Raw genomic sequence first — 19,505 nt, forward strand, 5'->3', positions numbered from 1 at the left:
ACCACAAACTGTATTTTTTTAAGGTTAATAACTTAAACCAATCTCTTAAAAATTTGCCAAGCAGAAAAGGAATACTCAAGCAGATGAGTAATATTAGGAATGAAAAGGAGAGTATAACTACAAATAAGCAGAATTTTTTTTTAAATGTTTGAGAGAAAGACAGTACATGCATGCAATGGGGGGGTGAGGGGAAGAGAGAGGGGAAGAGACAGAATCCCAAGCTGGCTCCATACTCAGTGCAGAACCAGTAATGGGGCTTGATCCCAGGATGGTGAGATTATGACTTGAGCCAAAAGCAAGAGTCAGACACTTAACCAACTGAGCCACCCAGGTGCCCCAACAAGTAAGTAGACATTTAAAGAGAGAGAATATACCATAAGAAATTATTTGCCAATAAATACCCAAATTATCCCAAATGGAACGTGTTCTAGGAAAACCATAGTTTACTTTTATAAGCTGATTTGCGACCCCTCCCCAAATTCATATGTTAAAACCCTAACCCCCAGTATCTCAAAATGTGGTCTTATATGGAAATAGGATTGTTGCAGATGTATTTGGAGATAAGGCCTCAAAAGAAGAAAGTTTAAATCTGGCCCACAGAATGAGCCCTAATACAATCTGACTGGTGTCTTTATAAGAAGAGGAAATTGGAGGGGCACCTAGGTGGCTCAGTCTGTTGAGCGTCCAACTTCTGCTCAGATCATGATTTCGCAGTTCGTGAGTTCAAGCCCTGTGTCGGGCTTTGTGCTGACAGCTCAGAGCCTGGAACCTGCTTCGGATTCTGTGTCTCCATCTCTCTGCCCCTTCCCCGCTCATGCTCTGTCTCTCTCTGTCTCACAAAAATGAATAAACGTTAAAAAAAATTAAAAAAAAAAAAGAGGAAATTTGAACATACAAAGAGACACCATACACAGGGACATGTGTGATCAGAGGGACAACCATGTGAGACAAAGCAGCAAGAGGGTGGCCCACCTATAAGTCAAGGAGAGAGGCCTTAGAAGAATCCAAACCAGCTGATACCCTGCTCTTGGTTTATGGCCTCCATAACTATGAGAAACTAAATTGTTTAAGCCTGCCAGTCTCTGACATGTTGCTGTCGAAGCCCTAGAAAACTGATACAGTTACTAAAACTAACTTAAGAAAGGGAAAAATAGAATAGACCTATTATGGTGTTTCTTAACCTTTTTGTTGTTATTGCTCTCAAGAGGGGGAAAAACTAAGTTTTCTCTAATGTAAAAATTAGGGAATGAGTTCTGTCAAGGTAGAGTTGAGCATTCCATGGCCACACCCTATTGTAATATCTAAGATTTTTTTGCTTCTGAGAACCAGTTTTCACCCTCTGAGGAATGCATGAAGTTGGTATAATTTTATAAAATTTGACAGAGGAAAATAAAATTCTAGGCTAATCTTACTTTTTTTCCCATTAAAAAAATGTTTTTAGGTCATTTAACCATTCAACAAATTGATTGAGTTGCTATCATGTAGAAATTACTGTTTTAGACAGTAGGGATACAGAACGATGAAGATAGACAAGGTCCCTGCCTTGCAGAAATTGAATTTTAGATGGGAAAGTTGGCAAAAGCTTACTAAAATAGATAAAAGATAAGATTCAATGTAGCAAATTCAAATGGCATGATCTGATAAAGAATGACAAATATACTACTTTTGATTGAGTGGGCAGGGAAGTTTTAAGATTCTAAGTTGCAAACCAACTCCAGCTGTCAGGGGGGAGAGAGGAGAAAGAGGAAAGGTGGAGAAATGAGAATGTGAAATGAGTCATGGATAATGTATAATTTAAGTTACATTTGGCAATAAGTAATAGAAAACCCAACAAAGATGGTTTCAACAGGTACAAATTTTATTTCATGCACCAACCAACAGTTTTGGAGGTTGGAAGTCCTGGGCTTTAACAGTAGCTGATCAATGTCAATAAGGATATAGACCTACTTTTTCTCCTATTCTGCCATCTTTAGCATTTGGACATTTATCCAAATAATTGTACAAAAGGTGCTATTCTTCCAGGTATCATGTATACACTAGTAGATAAGAATTGGGAAAGAAGAATGGGCTTTAAAAAAAGTATCTAGACACCTGACCCAGTGACTTTAGCTTAATCTTATTGGTCAGAACTTGGTCACAAGTTTTTTTGTTTGTTTGTTTTGTTCTTAAATTTAAAAAAAATTTTTTGTTTAACGTTTATTTATTTTTGAGACAGAGAGAGACAGAGCATGAACAGGGGAGGGGCAGAGAGAGAGGGAGACACAGAATCTGAAACAGGCTCCAGGCTCTGAGCGGTCAGCACAGAGCCCGGCGCGGGGCTCGAACTCCCAGACCGTGAGATCATGACCTGAGCCAAAGTCGGACGCTTAACGGACTGAGCCACCCAGGCGCCCCTGTTCTTAAATTTTTTAACTTTTTTTTTTTTTTTTTTTTGAGAGAGAGAGAAAGAGAGAGCGAGAGACAGTGCAAGCAGGGGAGCGGCAGAAAGATAGGGAGACAGAATCCTAAGCAGGCTCCAGGCTGTGAGCTGTCAGCACAAAGCCTGATGGGGTCTAAAACTCACAAGCCATGAGATCATGACCTGAGCTGCAGTCAGATGTTTAACCAACTGAGCCACCCAGGCACCTCTCTCCCCTTTTTAAGGGGTATTATTTATGTGTTTATTAAGTTTATTTATTTTGAGAGAGGGAGACAGAGCATGTGAGTGGGGGAGGGGCAGAGAGAGAATCCCAAGCAGGCCCTGTACTGCCAATGGAGACCCCAGTGCTGGGCTTGAACCCCCGAACCGTGAGATCATTACCTGAACCAGAGTCAAGAGCTGGATGCTTAACCAATGAACCACCCTGGTGCCCTGGTCATAGGTTTTTTTAAACTATGGAGGGCATTTTGACAACATCTAGTAAAGTTGAAAGTGCACTTAGCACTTCAACTTTCAGCGATTCAACTTTCAGATATGTACCTTAGGTCAGAACTTTCCTACTAGGACACCACAAACTGGTTAAGATAGGCTAAAGAACTGAATCCTTCATCCTAAAGCTCTTTGTGTCACCTCCCAGGATAGTAACTTCTGGCTGTCAAGAGTCTTGTCCAGTTACTTCAGTGTGTTGTACAAATAACATTTCTATGTTGTCACAATGGTTAGGAAACTCTTTCCTAGAAGCATACTAAGATGTTCATTGCAATAATGTTACATAAAACATTTATTACAGTAGAATTCTAAATAATAAATAAAAGTGAACAGGGAAATATAAAATCACCTTTAGGCAAGAGCTACAGTTATAATTATTATATGGAAGATTTACTGATAAATGCTAAAATTATCGGGTGAAAACATGAAGAGAAACAATCTGTATAGTCTTAAAGCATTCCCCTTAATATATTTATTAACTACAGAGGGAAAGATAGTAACATTATACAGGAGAACCCCAGTAGGAACCACTATAACTAAGTGACCAGGGTTATCACCACCTGTAAGAAGACATTGTCACCATCCCCCTGCTATGATGAACTAAGAAAGTCACAACATTATTTCTATCACATTTTTGCCAAAAATGCATAACCTGTTGCCAAATGTACATAACCTCAGTCCAGTTTTAAGAAAATACTAGGTAAACTAAAATTGTGATAAAATAACTGGTTAATATTCTTTAAAACTGTCAAGGTCATAAAAAACCAGGAGTGAGGGTAAAATAAACTAAGACTTCCCTAATTACAAACTAAATATAACAAGGAAGTATGCTGGTTAGGATACTGGAACAGAATGACATGAGTAAAAACAGATGAAATTCTAATACATTCTTTAGTTAATAGTATTGTACTAATGTTAATTTCTTGATTCTGATCATTTAATCTCAGATAATAAGATGTTAACATTAGAGAAAGCTAGATGAGGGATATATGGAAACTGAACTCTTTTTAACTTCTGTGTAAGTCTAAAATTAGTCCAAAATTTAAAAATTTGTTAACCTAAATATCCATATTTAGGCAGACAAATGAGTGAATTGTGGCATTGTCAAATGATTGGAATATTATATAGGTGTTAAAACCAATTAGATTCACATATATCAACATGGATGAATTTAAAAAATAATGTTAGTTAAAAAAAAAGTCAAGCTGTAAAAGGATACATATATATAGCGTGATGCCATTTATACAAAATTTCAAGATGTAAAAACAACTGTTCTTCATATGTATGTGATAAAAGCTTGAAAACATTATGAAGAATTATTTACACCAATTTCAGGTTACTAGTTACTTCTGGGAGAAGTGGGAGGGACTTGGCTATAGAATAAGAGCTTCAACTGTTTCTGTTTCATGTGCTTAAAAGTAAGATCTAAAGCGGAGAAGGCAGCATGTTAACATTTGTTAAATTTAGTTAATGATTCCATGGGTGTCTGTCATTTATTTTTTGTGCTTTTGATGCATGTGTGTAATGTTGTGTAACTTAAAAAATATAGTCCTTTAACTGAGTTCTTTGGAACATCAAGACATTTCTGATAGGTAAACTATCCCTATGCAGTACTTTAAAGAGTGAACGTTTTGAGAAATGAGAATTTGAATAGAAAAATCTATGCCCTAAAGTAAAATTTTTTTCATCTTCTGAACCTTAACTTTTTGGTTAAGTTTGCACACAGTATGTAGAGCCTAGGCAAATTAAAGAAAACAGTGTTATTTGTATATTAACATATTTAGGAGTCTCTTGAAAAAAGAAAATCGACTTCAGTTTTCAAGCTTCTCCTACCTAGTAGAAAGTTACTCTAATGGAAAATTCTAATACACTTGAATTTAGTCTCAAAACCTTTTGTCCCCCTGCTGTGAGAATATTGAGTTCTATTTACATGAACTGTGAATCATTTTTGTTGAGGATACTTAGCAACAGAAAGTATTAAGTATTAGAAAAAATGGGAAGAGAAAACAGGGCAAAGCGAGAATGGAGGCTTTTGCTTTGAAAGTACCATAAGAGGAAAAAGAAAACCAGGTGGAACTCACTTTCACACACCAATTGCTGAGGAGGTTGCTGTGCAGGCACTTTGGTAGCATATGCTTTGGTAGGTAGGTATTGTGCCAGAACTAAAACCACTTTACCTTGGGTTTCAAGGATGGTATATGTGAAATAAATTAAGGCCACCTACATCATTTTTCTTCCCTAGCAACCACTGCCTGAAGGTAGGGGCTCAATCATTCCAAAGAGTATGTAAAATCATGAAAGCCTTAAACCTTTAGATGACTACAAGATACAGGATGGAAAAACCCTTTCAATATGCACTTGTATTTAGGCAAACTTAATTTACAAATAAATATCTTTTTGAAACTATGGAAAGGGGGCTTCTAACATATTTCTAGTAGGAAAGGAACAGTAAATAGAAATCAGTTTCATAGTACTCATTATTGCTAACTTAGCATGTATAATAAATCATTTAAACTTACATTTGGCATATGACCTGAATTGTTTTATTTTAGTGAATATTTGTCAAAAGCCTCATTTTTAAGGATTTTTAATTAAGTTATTTGCAATATTAGTCCTCCTTATCTGATTTCTCCATAGTGTCTTAACTTTTTTATTCACAAATTTGTCCTCTTATAAATGTTTATATATTTATATGCACATATATATATATATATATTATGTTTGATAATATATAGACATAGAGAGTTAAATTGTTCTTTGCCTTTGGAATTTATGGTAAACTAATTAAAATTGTATTTGCTTATTAAATGTGAGGCCTTCTTAATCTCTAATTGTCATTGTTTTTTTATTACACATACCTTAATTTTATTAAGTCCATTAAGATTTTGTTTTTAAGCACAGTGTTATACCAATTCACCATCTCCAAAATTGTGATCATTTCATTGACATTTAACTGTTTTGAAATGATATCTGATATTTGAGTTATTTATAGGTAAGCTAAACATATCCAGAAAAAGCCACTGGAAACATTTGATTATGACTGTTACAGCTCTTTCAGATTAGAAATCTTTCTCTATAGTCTTTTTTCCAAAAGTGGCTTTCAAAGATACATCTTCAAAGTAAGGCAACACAAACTAGAAATTGGTATGAAGATGAAGCAAAGGGCTAACAACATTGGGTACATAAACTGGGTTCAGAATTGAAGTTTGTACACAAAATACCCTGACCTTATAAATGGTTATGATCTTGATTTTCATATCCTAGCAATCCCTCCAAATGCCCAGTCCTTCTTATGAAACCACAGCATTTTGTGTGGAAGACAACATACGTGTGTTTCTGAGTTTGTTTGTTTGTTTGTTTAAATATGAAATTTATTGTCAAATTGGTTTGCATACAACACCCAGTGCTCATCCCAAACGGTGCCCTCCTCAGTACCCATCTCCCACCGCCAATCAACCCTCAGTTGGTTCTCAGTTTCTGAGTTTAAAGAAGTTATACAGGTTCGGGGCGCCTGGGTGGCTCAGTCGGTTGACCTTCTGACTTCGGCTCAGGTCATGATCTCACGGTTTATGAGTTTGAGCCACGGGTCAGGCTTTGTGCTGACCACTTGGAGCCTGGAGCCTGCTTCGGATTCCGTGCCTCCCTCTCTCTCTGCCCCCCACTCACATTCTGTCTGTCTCTCTCAAAAATAAATAAACATTAAAAAAAAAGTTATACAGGTCCTTAATTCCTTATATGAAGAAACGTTTTAGATATCCTAATTTGGGTTTTAAAAAAAGAAATACTGTTTAAATCAGGTACCTTAATCTTGATTTGCCTCTCTCTGTGTATTTTTCCCTTTGCTCATTTGTTTCTTAAATTCCACAAATGAATAAAAATATATGGCATATGTCTTTTTCTGAGTCTTAATTATAGAGAACAAACTGATGGTTACCAGAGGGGAGGTGCATAGGGGGATGGGTTAAATAGGTGATGGAGATTAAGGAGGGCATTTGTTGTGATGAGCAATGAGTGTTGTATGGAGGTGTTGAATCACTATATTGTACACCTGAAACTAATACTACATTTTATATTAACTGGAATTTAAATGAAAACTTAAAAAAAAAAAAGATACCTTATTTATGTAATGGCCCCAGCACAGTTTAGGGCAAAATCTCGTCATCAGCACATTAATATTTTTGCATAAGACATACACATATTCACATAAAGTGGGATGAATAAGGCAGATAACCTCATATCATTTCTGAATTTTGACAAATGAGTTAAACAAAAACAACTGGTTTCAGAGTTTGTGGGATTTTTGTATTGCAAATAAAGGGTGGTAGACCTGGATAGTAAGTAGAGGTTGGGGGAAGATCACATAAAACAAAGGAAAATTAATAACTCTGGTCTTGACTCTAAGTGCAATTTGATTTAAGAGAAAGAAGTCAAAGGCTTCACCAGGGAGGAAAGGTTTGAAATGGGACTGAAGAAAGATTCATAGAAAACTGTTTCACTTGGAAATGAGCAAAACCAAGCTCAACTGGAATCTAATGTTCCTGTCAAACAGTAGAGTATATATACAGAGGCACGTGAGGATAGGGTGGGAAGATTAAGGAAGGTTTGAATGTCAGACATGATTCACAAGATTCACAAGATTCACAAAATCTTCATGACCAAAGAACTGATGTGAAAAATATCAGGACTTGGTGTCAGAATGATATGGGTGATTAAGAAGCCATAGTAGCAAAAATATGTTTCTAGACCAAGAGTAAGAAAAATCAGTTGTGTCATAGAGAAAAACAATTGAGAAGAGCTTACAAACTGTGGAACATAGTGTTTAATGGGAAATCCAAATGGAAATATTTGTATTTGGATATAGAAAGGAAGGTATGGGTTATAAGTATTCTGGGCTAGAATCCCCAAAATTATAGAATTGTAAGCATGCATTGTAAACATACAATGTTTGTTAAGGTTTTGGTCCATTTAAAAAATTGAATTGGTTTTTATTTTTTTAATTCTATTTTTTTTATTAATTAACTTTAATTTAGGAGAGAGAGAGAGAGAGAGAGAGTGGCCAAGGGGCAGAGGGGGAGAGAGAATGAGAATCTTAAGTAGACCCCACAATCCATTCAGAGCCCAATGCAGGGCTCAGTCCCATGATCCTGGGATCAATACCTGAGCCAAAATCAAGAGTGGGACCCTCAACTGACTGAGTCACCCAGGCGCCCCTGGATTGGTTGTTTTCTTATTATTGAGTTTTAAGTGTTCTTTATACAATTCGGATTAACAGTGCTCTATCAGATGTGTCTTTTGCAAATATTTTCTCCCAATCTGTGGCTTGTGTTCTCATTCTCTTGGTAGTGTCTTTAACAGAGCAGAAGTTGTAAATTGTATTCAAGTCCAGATTATCAATTATTTATTTCATGAATGATTTCTTTGGTGTTGTATCTAAAAAGGCGTCAATGGGGTGCCTGAGTAGCTCAGTCAGTTAAGCGACCGACTCGGTTTCCACTCAGATCATGACTCACTGTTCATGAATTCGAGCCCTGCATCAGGCTCCACGCTGACAATGTGGAGCCTGCTTGGGATCCTCTGTCTCCCTCTCTCTGCTTCTCCCCTGTTGTCTCTCTCTCTCAAAATAAATAAACATTAAAAATAAAAAATAAAAAGGCAGCACTATACCTAGGGTCATCTAGACTTTCTCCCATGTTTTCTAGGAATTTTGTGGTTTAGCTTTTATATTTAGATTTATAATCCATTTTTAAGTTAATTTTTTTAAAGGGTGTAAGGTCTAGCTCTAGATTATTTTTTGTTTGTTTGCTTGTGGATGTCTACTTATTCCAGCACCATTATTTGAAGAGCCTCTCTTTGTTCCATTATGTTGCCTTTGTTCCTTTCTTACAGATCAATTGACTGTATTTATGGGGGTCTGTTTTGGGGATATCTATTTTGTTTTATTGATTTATTTGTTTATTCTTTTGCCTATACCACACAATCTTGACCACCACAGCTTTATACAGATTTTTTTTTACCATAGCTTTTGAAGTTGGGTAGTATGAGTTCTCCAATTTTGTTGTTTTTCAACATAGAGTTGGCCATTTGGGCCTTTTGCTTCATTATAAAACTTAAGAATCTGTTGATGTCCATAAAATAACTTGCTGGTATTGGGATTGGGATTTATAGAGCTTATAGATTTAGGAAGAAGTGATATCTTCACAATATTGAGTCTTCCTGACCCAACATGGAACATTTCTATTTATTTAGTCATCTTTGATTTCATTCATCAGTTTTTAGTTTTCTTCATATAAATCTTGGTATAAATTTTGTTAGCTGTATACCTAAGTATTTCATTTGTGGATGTGCTGTTTTTAATTTCAAATTCTATTTGTTTGTTGTTGGTATATAGGAGAGCAATTGACTTTTGTATATTACACTTAACATCCTAAAACTTGTTATATTCACTTATTAGTTCCAGTTTCTTTGTTGATTCCTTTGGTTTTTCTAAATAGACAATTATGTCTCCTGTGGTGAAAAACAGTTACATGCCTTCTTTCCCAATCCATGTACCTTTTATTTCCTTTTCTTGCCTTATTGCATTAGCAAGAACTTGAGGTACAATGTTGAAACAAGTGGTAAGAAGGGACATATTTGCCTTGCATCTGATTTTAGTGAGAAGGATTAAGTTTCTCACCATTAAGTATGATTTTAGGTTTTTCATAGACAATCTTTGTCAAGCTGTGAAAGTTCCCCTCTATTTTATTGAGATTTTTTATGATGAATGATGTTGGCTTTTCTCAAATGCTTTTCTGCATCTGATGATCATATGATTTTTCACTTTTACAGTGTTTATGTAATGTCTATGTTAATTGGTTTTCTAATAGGGAACCAGCTTTCATGCCTAAGATAAATCCCAATTGGTTGTGTTCTGTAATAATTTTTATACTTTCTTGGAATCAATTTGCTAACATTTTGTTGAGGATTTTTGCAACTCTCTTCATAAGAGATACTGGCCTTTAGTTTTTTAATAACGTATTTGTCTTGTTTTTGGTATTAGGGTATTGCTCATATAATGAAGTAGGAAGTATTCCTTCTGTTCCTATCCTCAGAAAGAGATTGTGGAGAATTGATATAATTTATTCTTTAAATATTTGATAGGCTTCACTAATAAACTGTTTAGATCTGATGCTTTCTGTCTTATAAACTCATTTATTATTGATTCAATTTCTTTTTTCAATTTTTAATATGAAATTTATTGTCAAATTGGTTTCCATACAACACCCAGTGCTCATCCCAACAGGTGCCCTCCTCAATACCCATAACCCACCCTTCCCTCCCTCCCACCCCCCATGAACCCTCAGTTTGTTCTCAGTTTTTAAGAGTCTGTTACGTTTTGGTTCCCTCCCTCTCTAAACTTTTTTTCTTTTTCCATCCGCTCCCCCATGGTCTTCTGGTAAGTTTCTTAGGATCCACATAAGAGTGAAAACATATGGTATCTGTCTTTCTCTGTATGACTTATTTCACTTAGCATACCACTTTCCAGTTCCATCCACATTGCTACAAAAGGCCATATTTCATTCTTTCTCATTGCCACGTAGTATTCCATTGTGTACATAAACCACAATTTCTTTATCCATTCATCAGTTGATGGACATTTAGCCTCTTTGCATAATTTGGCTATCGTTGAAAGTGCTGCTATAGGATACAAAATCAATGTACAGAAATCAGTTGCATTCTTATACACTAATAATGAATCAACAGAAAGACAAATAAAGAAACTGATCCAATTCACAATTGCACCAAGAAGCATAAAATACCTAGGGATAAATCTAACCAAAGATGTACAAGATCTGTATGCTGAAAACTATAGAAAGCTTATGAAGAAAATTGAAGAAGGTATAAAGAAATGGAAAAACATTCCGTGCACATGGATTGGAAGAATAAATATTGTCAAAATGTCAATACTACCCAAAGCTATCTACACATTCAATGCAATCCCAATCAAAATTGCACTATCATTCTTCTCGAAACTAGAACAAGCAATCCTAAAATCTGTATGGAACCACAAAAGGCCCCGAATAGCCAAAGGAATTTTGAAGAAGAAGACCAAAGCAGGAGGCATCACAATCCCAGACTTAAACCTCTACTACAAAGCTGTCATCATCACGACAGCATGGTATTGGCACAAAAACAGACACATAGACCAATGGAATAGAATAGATACCCCAGAACTAGACCCACAAACATATGGCCAACTCATCTTTGACAAAGCAGGAGAGAATATCTAATGGAAAAAAGACAGTCTCTTTAATAAATGGTGCTGGGAGAACTGGACAGCAACATGCAGAAGATTGAAACTAGACCACTTTCTCACACCATTCACAAAAATAAACTCAAAATGGATAAAGGACCTGAATGTGAGACAGGAAACCATTGAAACCCTAGAGGAGAAAGCAGGAAAAGACCTCTCTGACCTCAGCTGCAGCAATTTCTTACTTGACACATCCCCAAAGGCAAGGGAATTAAAAGCAAAAATGAACTACTGGGACCTCATGAAGATAAAAAGCTTCTGCACAGCAAAGGAAACCACCAACAAAACTAAAAGGCAACCAACGGAATGGGAAAAGATATTTGCAAATGACATATCAGACAAAGGGCTAGTATCCAAAATCTATAAAGAGCTCACCAAACTCCACACCCGAAAAACAAATAACCCAGTGAAGACGTGGGCAGAAAACATGAATAGACACTTTTCTAAAGAAGACATCCGGATGGCCAACAGGCACATGAAAAGATGCTCAACGTCGCTCCTCATCAGGGAAATACAAATCAAAACGACACTCAGATATCACCTCATGCCAGTCAGAGTGGCCAAAATGAACAAATCAGGAGACTATAGATGCTGGAAAGGATGTGGAGAAACGGGAACCCTCTTGCACTGTTTGGAATGCAAACTGGTGCAGCCACTCTGGAAAACAGTGTGGAGGTTCCTCAAAAAATCAAAAATAGACCTACCCTATGACCCAGCAATAGCACTGCTAGGAATTTACCCAAGGGATACAGGAGTACTGATGCATAGGGGCACTTGTACCCCAATGTTTATAGCAGCACTCTCAACAATAGCCAAATTATGGAAAGAGCCTAAATGTCCATCAACTGATGAATGGATAAAGAAATTGTGGTTTATATATACAATGGAGTACTACGTGGCAATGAGAAAGAATGAAATATGGCCTTTTGTAGCAACGTGGATGGAACTGGAGAGTGTGATGCTAAGTGAAATAAGCCATACAGAGAAAGACAGATACCATATGGTTTCACTCTTATGTGGATCCTGAGAAACTTAACAGAAACCCATGGGGGAGGGGAAGGAAAAAAAAAAAAGAGGTTAGAGTGTAAGAGAACCAAAGCATAAGAGACTCTTAAAAACTGAGAACAAACTGAGGGTTGATGGGGGGTGGGAGGGAGGGGTGGGTGGGTGATGGGTATTGAAGAGGGCACCTTTTGGGATGAGCACTGGGGGTTCTATGGAAACCAATTTGACAATAAACTTCATATATTGAAAACAAATAAATAAATGAACATTAAAAAAAAAAAGAGAAAGTGCTGCTGTAAACATTGGGGTACAAGTGCCCCTATGCATCAGCACTCCTGTATCCCTTGGGTAAATTCCTAGCAGTGCTATTGCTGGGTCATAGGGTAGGTCTATTTTTGATTTTTTGAGGAACCTCCACACTGTTTTCCAGAGTGGCTGCACCAGTTTTTATTCCCACCAACAGTGCAAGAGGCTTCCCGTTTCTCCACATCCTCCCCAGCATCTATAGTCTCCTGATTTGTTCATTTTAGCCGTTCTGACTGGCATGAGGTGCTATCTGAGTGTCGTTTTGATTTGTATTTCCCTGATGAGGAGCGACGTTGAGCATCTTTTCATGTGCTTGTTGGCCATCTGGGTTACTTCTTTAGAGAAGTGTCTATTCATGTCTTCTGCCCATTTCTTCACTGGATTATTTATTTTTCGGGTGTGGAGTTTGGTGAGCTCTTTATAGATTTTGGATACTAGCCCTTTGTCTGTTATGTCATTTGTAAATATCTTTTCCCATTCTGTTGTTTGGCTTTTAGTTTTGTTGATTGTTTCCTTTGGAGTGCAGAAGCTTTTTATCTTCATGAGGTCCCAGTAGTTCATTTTTGCTTTTAATTCCCTTGCCTTTGGGGATGTGTCAAGTAAGAAATTGCTGCGGCTGAGGTCAAAGAGGTCTTTTCCTGCTTTCTCCTCTAGGGTTTCGATGGTTTCCTGTCTTACATTCAGGTCCTTTATCCATTTTGAGTTTATTTTTGTGAATGGTGCGAGTAAGTGGTCTAGTTTCAATCTTCTGCATGTTGCTGTCCAGTTCTCCCAGCACCATTTGTTAAAGAGACTGTCTTTTTTCCATTGGATAGTCTTTCCTGCTTTGTCAAAGATTAGTTGGCCATATGTTTGTGGGTCAATTCTGGGATTTGTATTCTATTCCATTGGTCTATGTGTCTGTTTTTGTGCCAATACCATGCTGTTGTGATGATGACAGCTTTGTAGTAGAGGGTAAAGTCTGGGATTGTGATGCCTCCTGCTTTGGTCTTCTTCTTCAAAATTCCTTTGGCTATTCAGGGCCTTTTGTGGTTCCATACAGATTTTAGGATTGCTTGTTCTAGTTTCGAGAAGAATGCTAGTGCAATTTTGATTGGAATTGCATTGAATGTGTAGATTGCTTTGGATAGTATTGACATTTTAACAGTATTTATTCTTCCAATCCGTGAGCACAGAATGTTTTTCCATTTCTTTATATCTTCTTCAATTTCCTTCATAAGTTTTCTATAGTTTTCAGCATAGAGATCTTATGCATCTTTGGTTAGGTTTATTCCCAGGTATTTTATGCTTCTTGATGCAGTTGTGAATGGGATCAGTTTCTTTATTTGTCTTTCTGTTGCTTCATTATTAGTGTATAAGAATGCAATTGATTTCTCTATATTGATTTTGTATCCTGCGACTTTGCTGAATTCATGTATCAGTTCAAGTAGACTTTTGGTGGAGTCTGTCGGGTTTTCCATGTATAATATCATGTCATCTGCAAAAATTGAAAGCTTGACTTCATCTTTGCCAATTTTGATGCCTTTGATTTCCTTTTGTTGTCTGCTGATGCTAGCTAGCACTTCCAACACTATGTTCAACCACAGCGGTGAAAGTGGATATCCCTATCGTGTTCCTGATCTCAGGGAAAAAGCTCTCAGTTTTTCCCCATTGAGGATGATATTAGCTGTGGGCTTTTTTGTAAATGGCTTTTATGATGTTTAAGTATGTTCCTTCTATCCCGACTCTCTTGAGGGTTTTTATTAAGAAAGGATGCTGAATTTTGTCAAATGCTTTTTCTGCATCGATTGACAGGGTCATATGGTTCTTATCTTTTCTTTTATTAATGTGATGTATCACATTGATTTGCGAATGTTGAACCAGCCCTGCAGCCCAGGAATGAATCCCACTTGATCCTGGTGAATAATTCTTTTTATATGCTGTTGAATTCGATTTGCTAGTATTTTATTGAGAATTTTTGCATCTATATTCATCAGGGACATTGGCCTGTAGTTCTCTTTTTTTGCTGGGTCTCTGTCTGGTTTGGGAATCAAAGTAATGCTGGCTTCATAGAATGAGTCTGGAAGTTTTCCTTCCCTTCCTATTTTTTGGAACAGCTTGAGAAGGATAGGTATTATCTCTGCTTTAAATGTCTGGTAGAATTCCCCTGGGAAGCCATCTGGTCCTGGACTCTTATTTGTTGGGAGATTTTTGATAACTGATTTAATTTCTTCGCTGGTTATGGGTGTGTTCAAGTTTTCTATTTCTTCCTGTTTGAGTTTAGGAAGTGCGTGGGTGCTTAGGAATTTGTCCATTTCTTCCAGGTTGTCCAGTTTATTGGCATATAATTTTTTATAGTATTCCCTGATAATTGCTTGTATTTCTGAGGGATTGGTTGTAATAATTCCATTTTCTTTCATGATTTTATCAATTTGGGTCATCTCCCTTTTCCTTTTGAGAAGCCTGCCTAGAGGTTTATCAATTTTGTTTATTTTTTCAAAAAGCCAACTCTTGGTTTCATTGATCTGCTCTACAGTTCTTTTAGATTCTATATTGTTTATTTCTGCTCTGATCTTTATTATTTCTCTTCTTCTGCTGGGTTTGGGGTGTCTTTCTTGTTCTGCTTCTATTTCCTTTAGGTGTGCTGTTAGATTCTGTATTTGGGATTTTTCTTTGTCTTGAGATAGGCCTGGACTGCAATGTATTTTCCTCTCAGGGCTGCCTTCGTTACATCCCAAAGGTTTTGGACTGTTGTATTTTCATTTTCATTTCTTTCCATATATTTTTCAATTTCTTTTCTAATTGCCTGGTTGACCCATTCATTCTTTAGTAGGGTGTTTTTTAACCTCCATGCTTTTGGAGGTTTTCCATACTTTTTCCTGTGGTTGATTTCAAGCTTCATAGCATTGTGGTCTGAAAGTGTGCATGGTAGGATCTCAATTCTTGTATACTTATGAAGGGCTGTTTTGTGACCAAGTATGTGATCTATCTTGGAGAATGTTCCATGTGCACTCAAGAAGAAAGTATATTCTGTTGCTTTGGCATACAGAGTTCTAAATATGTCTGTCAAGTCCATCTGATCCAATGTATCATTCAGGGCCCTTGTTTCTTTATTGATCCTGTGTCTAGATGGTCTAATCATTGTTGTAAGTGGAGTGTTAAAGTCCCCTGCAATTACCACATTCTTATCAATAAGGTTGCTTATGTTTGTGATTAATTGTTTTATATATTTGTGGGCTCCCGTATTCGGCGCATAGACATTTATAATTGTTAGCTCTTCCTGATGGATAGACCCTGTGATTATTTATAATGCCCTTCTTCATCTCTTGTTACAGCTTTTAATGTAAAGTCTAGTTTGTCTGATATAAGTATGGCTACTCCAGCTTTCTTTTGACTTCCAGTAGCATGATAGATGGTTCTCCATCCCTTCACTTTCAATCTAAAGGTGTCCTCAGGTCTAAAAGGAGTCTCTTGTAGACAGTAAATAGGTGGGTCTTGTTTTTTTATCCATTTTGATACCCTATGTCTTTTCGTTGGAGCATTTAGTCCATTTACGTTCAGTGTTACGGAAAGATATGGGTTTAGAGTCATTATGATGTCTGTAGGTTTCTTGCTTGTAGTGATGTCTCTGGTCCTTTGTGGTCCTTGCAACATTTCACTCACAGAATCCCCCTTAGGATCTCTTGTAAGGCTGGTTTAGTGGTGATGAATTCCTTCATTTTTTGTTTGTTTGGGAAGACCTTTATCTCTCCTTCTATTCTAAATGACAGACTTGCCGGATAAAGGATTCTCGGGTGCATATTTTTTCTGTTCATCACATTGAAGTTTTCCTGCCATTCCTTTCTGGCCTGCCAAGTTTCAGTAGATAGGTCTGCTACTGCCCTTTTTATCTACCTTAGTATGTTAGGGCCTGTTTATCCCTAGCTGCTTTCAGAATTCTCTTTATCCTTGTTTTTTTGTCAGTTTCACTGTGATATGTCCTGCAGAAGATCGATTCAAGTTACACCGAAGGGCGTTCTCTGTACCTCTTGGATTTCTGTTTCCTTCCCCAGATCAGGGAAGGTCTCAGCTATGATTTGTTCAAGTACACCTTCAGCCCATTTCTCTCTGTCTTCTTCTTGTGGAATTCCTATGATACAGATATTGTTCCTTTTGATTGCATCACTTAGTTCTCTAATTCTCCCCTCATACCTCTGGATTTTTTTTTATCTCTTTTTCTCAGCTTTCTCTTTTTCTCATCTTCCTCTTTTTCCGTAATTTTATCTTGTAATTCACCTATTCTCTCCTCTGCCTCTTCAATCTGTTCTATGGCCGCCCCCATTTTATTTTCCACCTCATTTATAGCATTTTTTAATTCCTCGTGACTATTTTTTAGTCCCTTGATCTCTGTAGCAATAGATTCTCTGCTGTCCTCTATGCTTTTTTCAACACCAGCGATTAATTTTATGACTATTATTCTAAATTCTTTTTCCGTTATATTGCTTAAATCGGTTTAATTTGTTAGCTGTGGCTACTTCTGGAGTTTCTTTTGAGGAGAATTCTTCCATTTTGTTATTTTGACTAGGCCCTGCAGTAGGTCCAAACTGCAGGGCACTTCCCTTGTGGTGTCTGGAAAAACTTGTGTTGGTGGGCGGGGCCACACTCATACTAGATGTCTGCCCCTAGCCCACCACTGGGCCACAGTCAGACTGGTGTGTACCTTACCTTCCCCTCTCCCAGGGGTATGGCTCACTTTGGACTAGTGTGGCCCCTGTCTGGGCTGCTTGCACACTGCCAGGCTTGTGGTGCTCCTTCTGTGGGATCTGACCAACGACGTATCAGCAGGGATGGATCCGCAAGGTGCACAGGGGCAGGAGGGGCAGACTCAGCTTGCTTTGCCTTCGCTGGTCCGCTGTGGGAGGGGCCCTGCTGCACCAGAGGGAGGCAGACCCCTGGGAGGGATGGAATCACAGGAGCAAAGCATTGGGTATTTGTGCGGTGCAAGGAAATTCAGTGATGGGAACTGGTTCCCTTTGGAATTTTGGCTGGGGGATGGGAGAGAGAAATGGTGCTTGCCAGTGCCTTTGTCCCCCCGCTGGCTCTGTCCTTCCAGGGCTCAACAACTCTCCCTCCTGGTGTCCTCTCTCCTTCCCTGCTCTCTGAGAGCAAAGCTGTTGCCTTTTAACATTCCAGATATTAAGTCCTGCTGGCTGTCAGAACTCATGGAGGCTGGCCCCTTAGCTTTTGCAGTCCAGACTTCAGGGGCTCTACCTTGCTAGGCAGGCTGCCCCTCTCCCGCTCTGGCTCCCTCCTGCCAATCCTTGTAGTCTGCATCACCTCTCTGTCCACATAACCTCTTCCATGGGCCTCTTGTCTATGCTTGGCTCCGGAGAGTCTGCTCTGCTAGACTTCTGGCAGTTTTCTGGGTTATTTAGGCATATGTGGGTGGAATCTATGTGAGATGAGCCCAGTGTCCTCCTACGCCACCATCTTCCCAGAACTCCCCTGAACATGTTAAGTGTTGGTAGGCAAGTGTCTAATTGGATTTCAAATGGTATCTAATATTCTTATCAGTATCTAAAGAGTCTGTTACTCCATTTGACCTTATGTTTCTTTTCTTTTCTTTTAGGTATCTTTTATTCAAAACCTGGTATTTTGTGTAGAAAGAGTTTACCGTGTACCTGACTTTGGTGTCTGGGAAAGAGGCAGCAAATATAATAATGGCAGCACAGAACTACATTCAAGGTAATTTGCTGATTTGAGTGTTTTTTTTTTTTGTTATCTAAATGTGTAGAATTTGAATAAAAATCAAAGTACTAGATTGCAACTGTATTATTTGTCTTTTCATCACTTATTTTTCTATATATGGTAACAGATAAAATTCACTTAAAATTAAAGCAAGAAATTACTCTCAGTGCCCATAAACAGGTCCAAGAAAAAGTACGGTATCTTTCCCAACCTCTCATGATGTCAGTATATGCATATCAGCCTCCAATCCAAGTCTTGGCCTTTCTGCTAAACCAAATCTTTCTTTTTCCTTTTTGAAATGATGCCATTTGAAAGATCAAATATATTAGGATTGTCAAACACCAAATGTATACACATTTCATGTAAAATTCCCTTCCATACTGTTGAGCTGATTTTTTTTTTTATCCTAATCAGATACTCACACCTTTCATATAAAACTTAACATTTTTTTTTTCTGTAGGTGGTGTGATCAACATCTTGAGTTCTGGTTTAGTGGGCTTGATAAACAATGATAACTGATGACTGATGTTAGTGGTGTATTAATTTCCTTTACTCCTTATGGTGAGAGAAATAGCTTTAGTAACTGACTGTACCTTTCAGATATCCAAATTTTTTGCCTGGTAGGTTATCTTTTAACTGAGAAGTATAGCTCAATTGCACCATAAATAAAATACCTAGGAATAAACTTAACCAAGGAAGTGAAAGACCTGTACTCCAAAAAGTATAAAACACTGATGAAAGAATTTAAAAATCATACAAAAAAAGGAAAGATATTCTATGTTCATGGATTAGAAGAACGAATATTGTTATAATGTCCGTATTACTCATAGAAATCTACAGATACAATTACAGATGTAATTCCTATCAAAATTCCAGTGACATTTTTCACAGAACTAAAACAAATAATCCTAAAATTTTATGGAATTACAAAATACTCCAAATATTGAGAAAGAAGAACAAAGCTGGTGGTATCACAATTTCATATTTAAAGATATACTACAGTGCTGTAAAACCAAAACAGCATACTAGTGACACAGAAATAGACACAAAGATCAATGGAACAGAACACAGAGCCCAGAAATAAATCCATATTTATATGGTCAATTAACCTGCATCAGAGGGGGAAAGGATATACAATGTTATGCGAATGGTACTGGAAAAAATGGAAAGCCACATTGGAAAAGAATGAAACTGGATCAGTTTCTTACATAATACACAAAAATAATCTCAAAATGGATTAAAAACCTAAATGGTGAGGCCTGAAACTCTAAGAGTCCTGGAAGGAAAACT

At 37.4% G+C, this 19,505-nt stretch overlaps 1 protein-coding gene across 5 annotated transcripts in view; it reads left to right on the forward strand.

The window, feature by feature from the left end:
* Positions 1–19,505, forward strand: part of PHKB (phosphorylase kinase regulatory subunit beta) — a 258,770-nt gene that overhangs the window by 100,098 nt on the left and 139,167 nt on the right. For all 5 annotated transcript variants that reach the window (XM_019456029.2, XM_019456030.2, XM_019456028.2 and 2 more), the window contains one exon: positions 18,097–18,212. In XM_019456029.2, coding sequence (XP_019311574.2) covers positions 18,097–18,212 — 116 coding nt within the window. The remainder of the gene's footprint in view (positions 1–18,096; positions 18,213–19,505) is intronic.

The sequence above is a fragment of the Panthera pardus genome, unplaced genomic scaffold (genome assembly GCF_024362965.1).
Source record: "Panthera pardus isolate Hobbes unplaced genomic scaffold, ASM2436296v1 HiC_scaffold_18, whole genome shotgun sequence".
Taxonomy (NCBI): domain Eukaryota; kingdom Metazoa; phylum Chordata; class Mammalia; order Carnivora; family Felidae; genus Panthera; species Panthera pardus.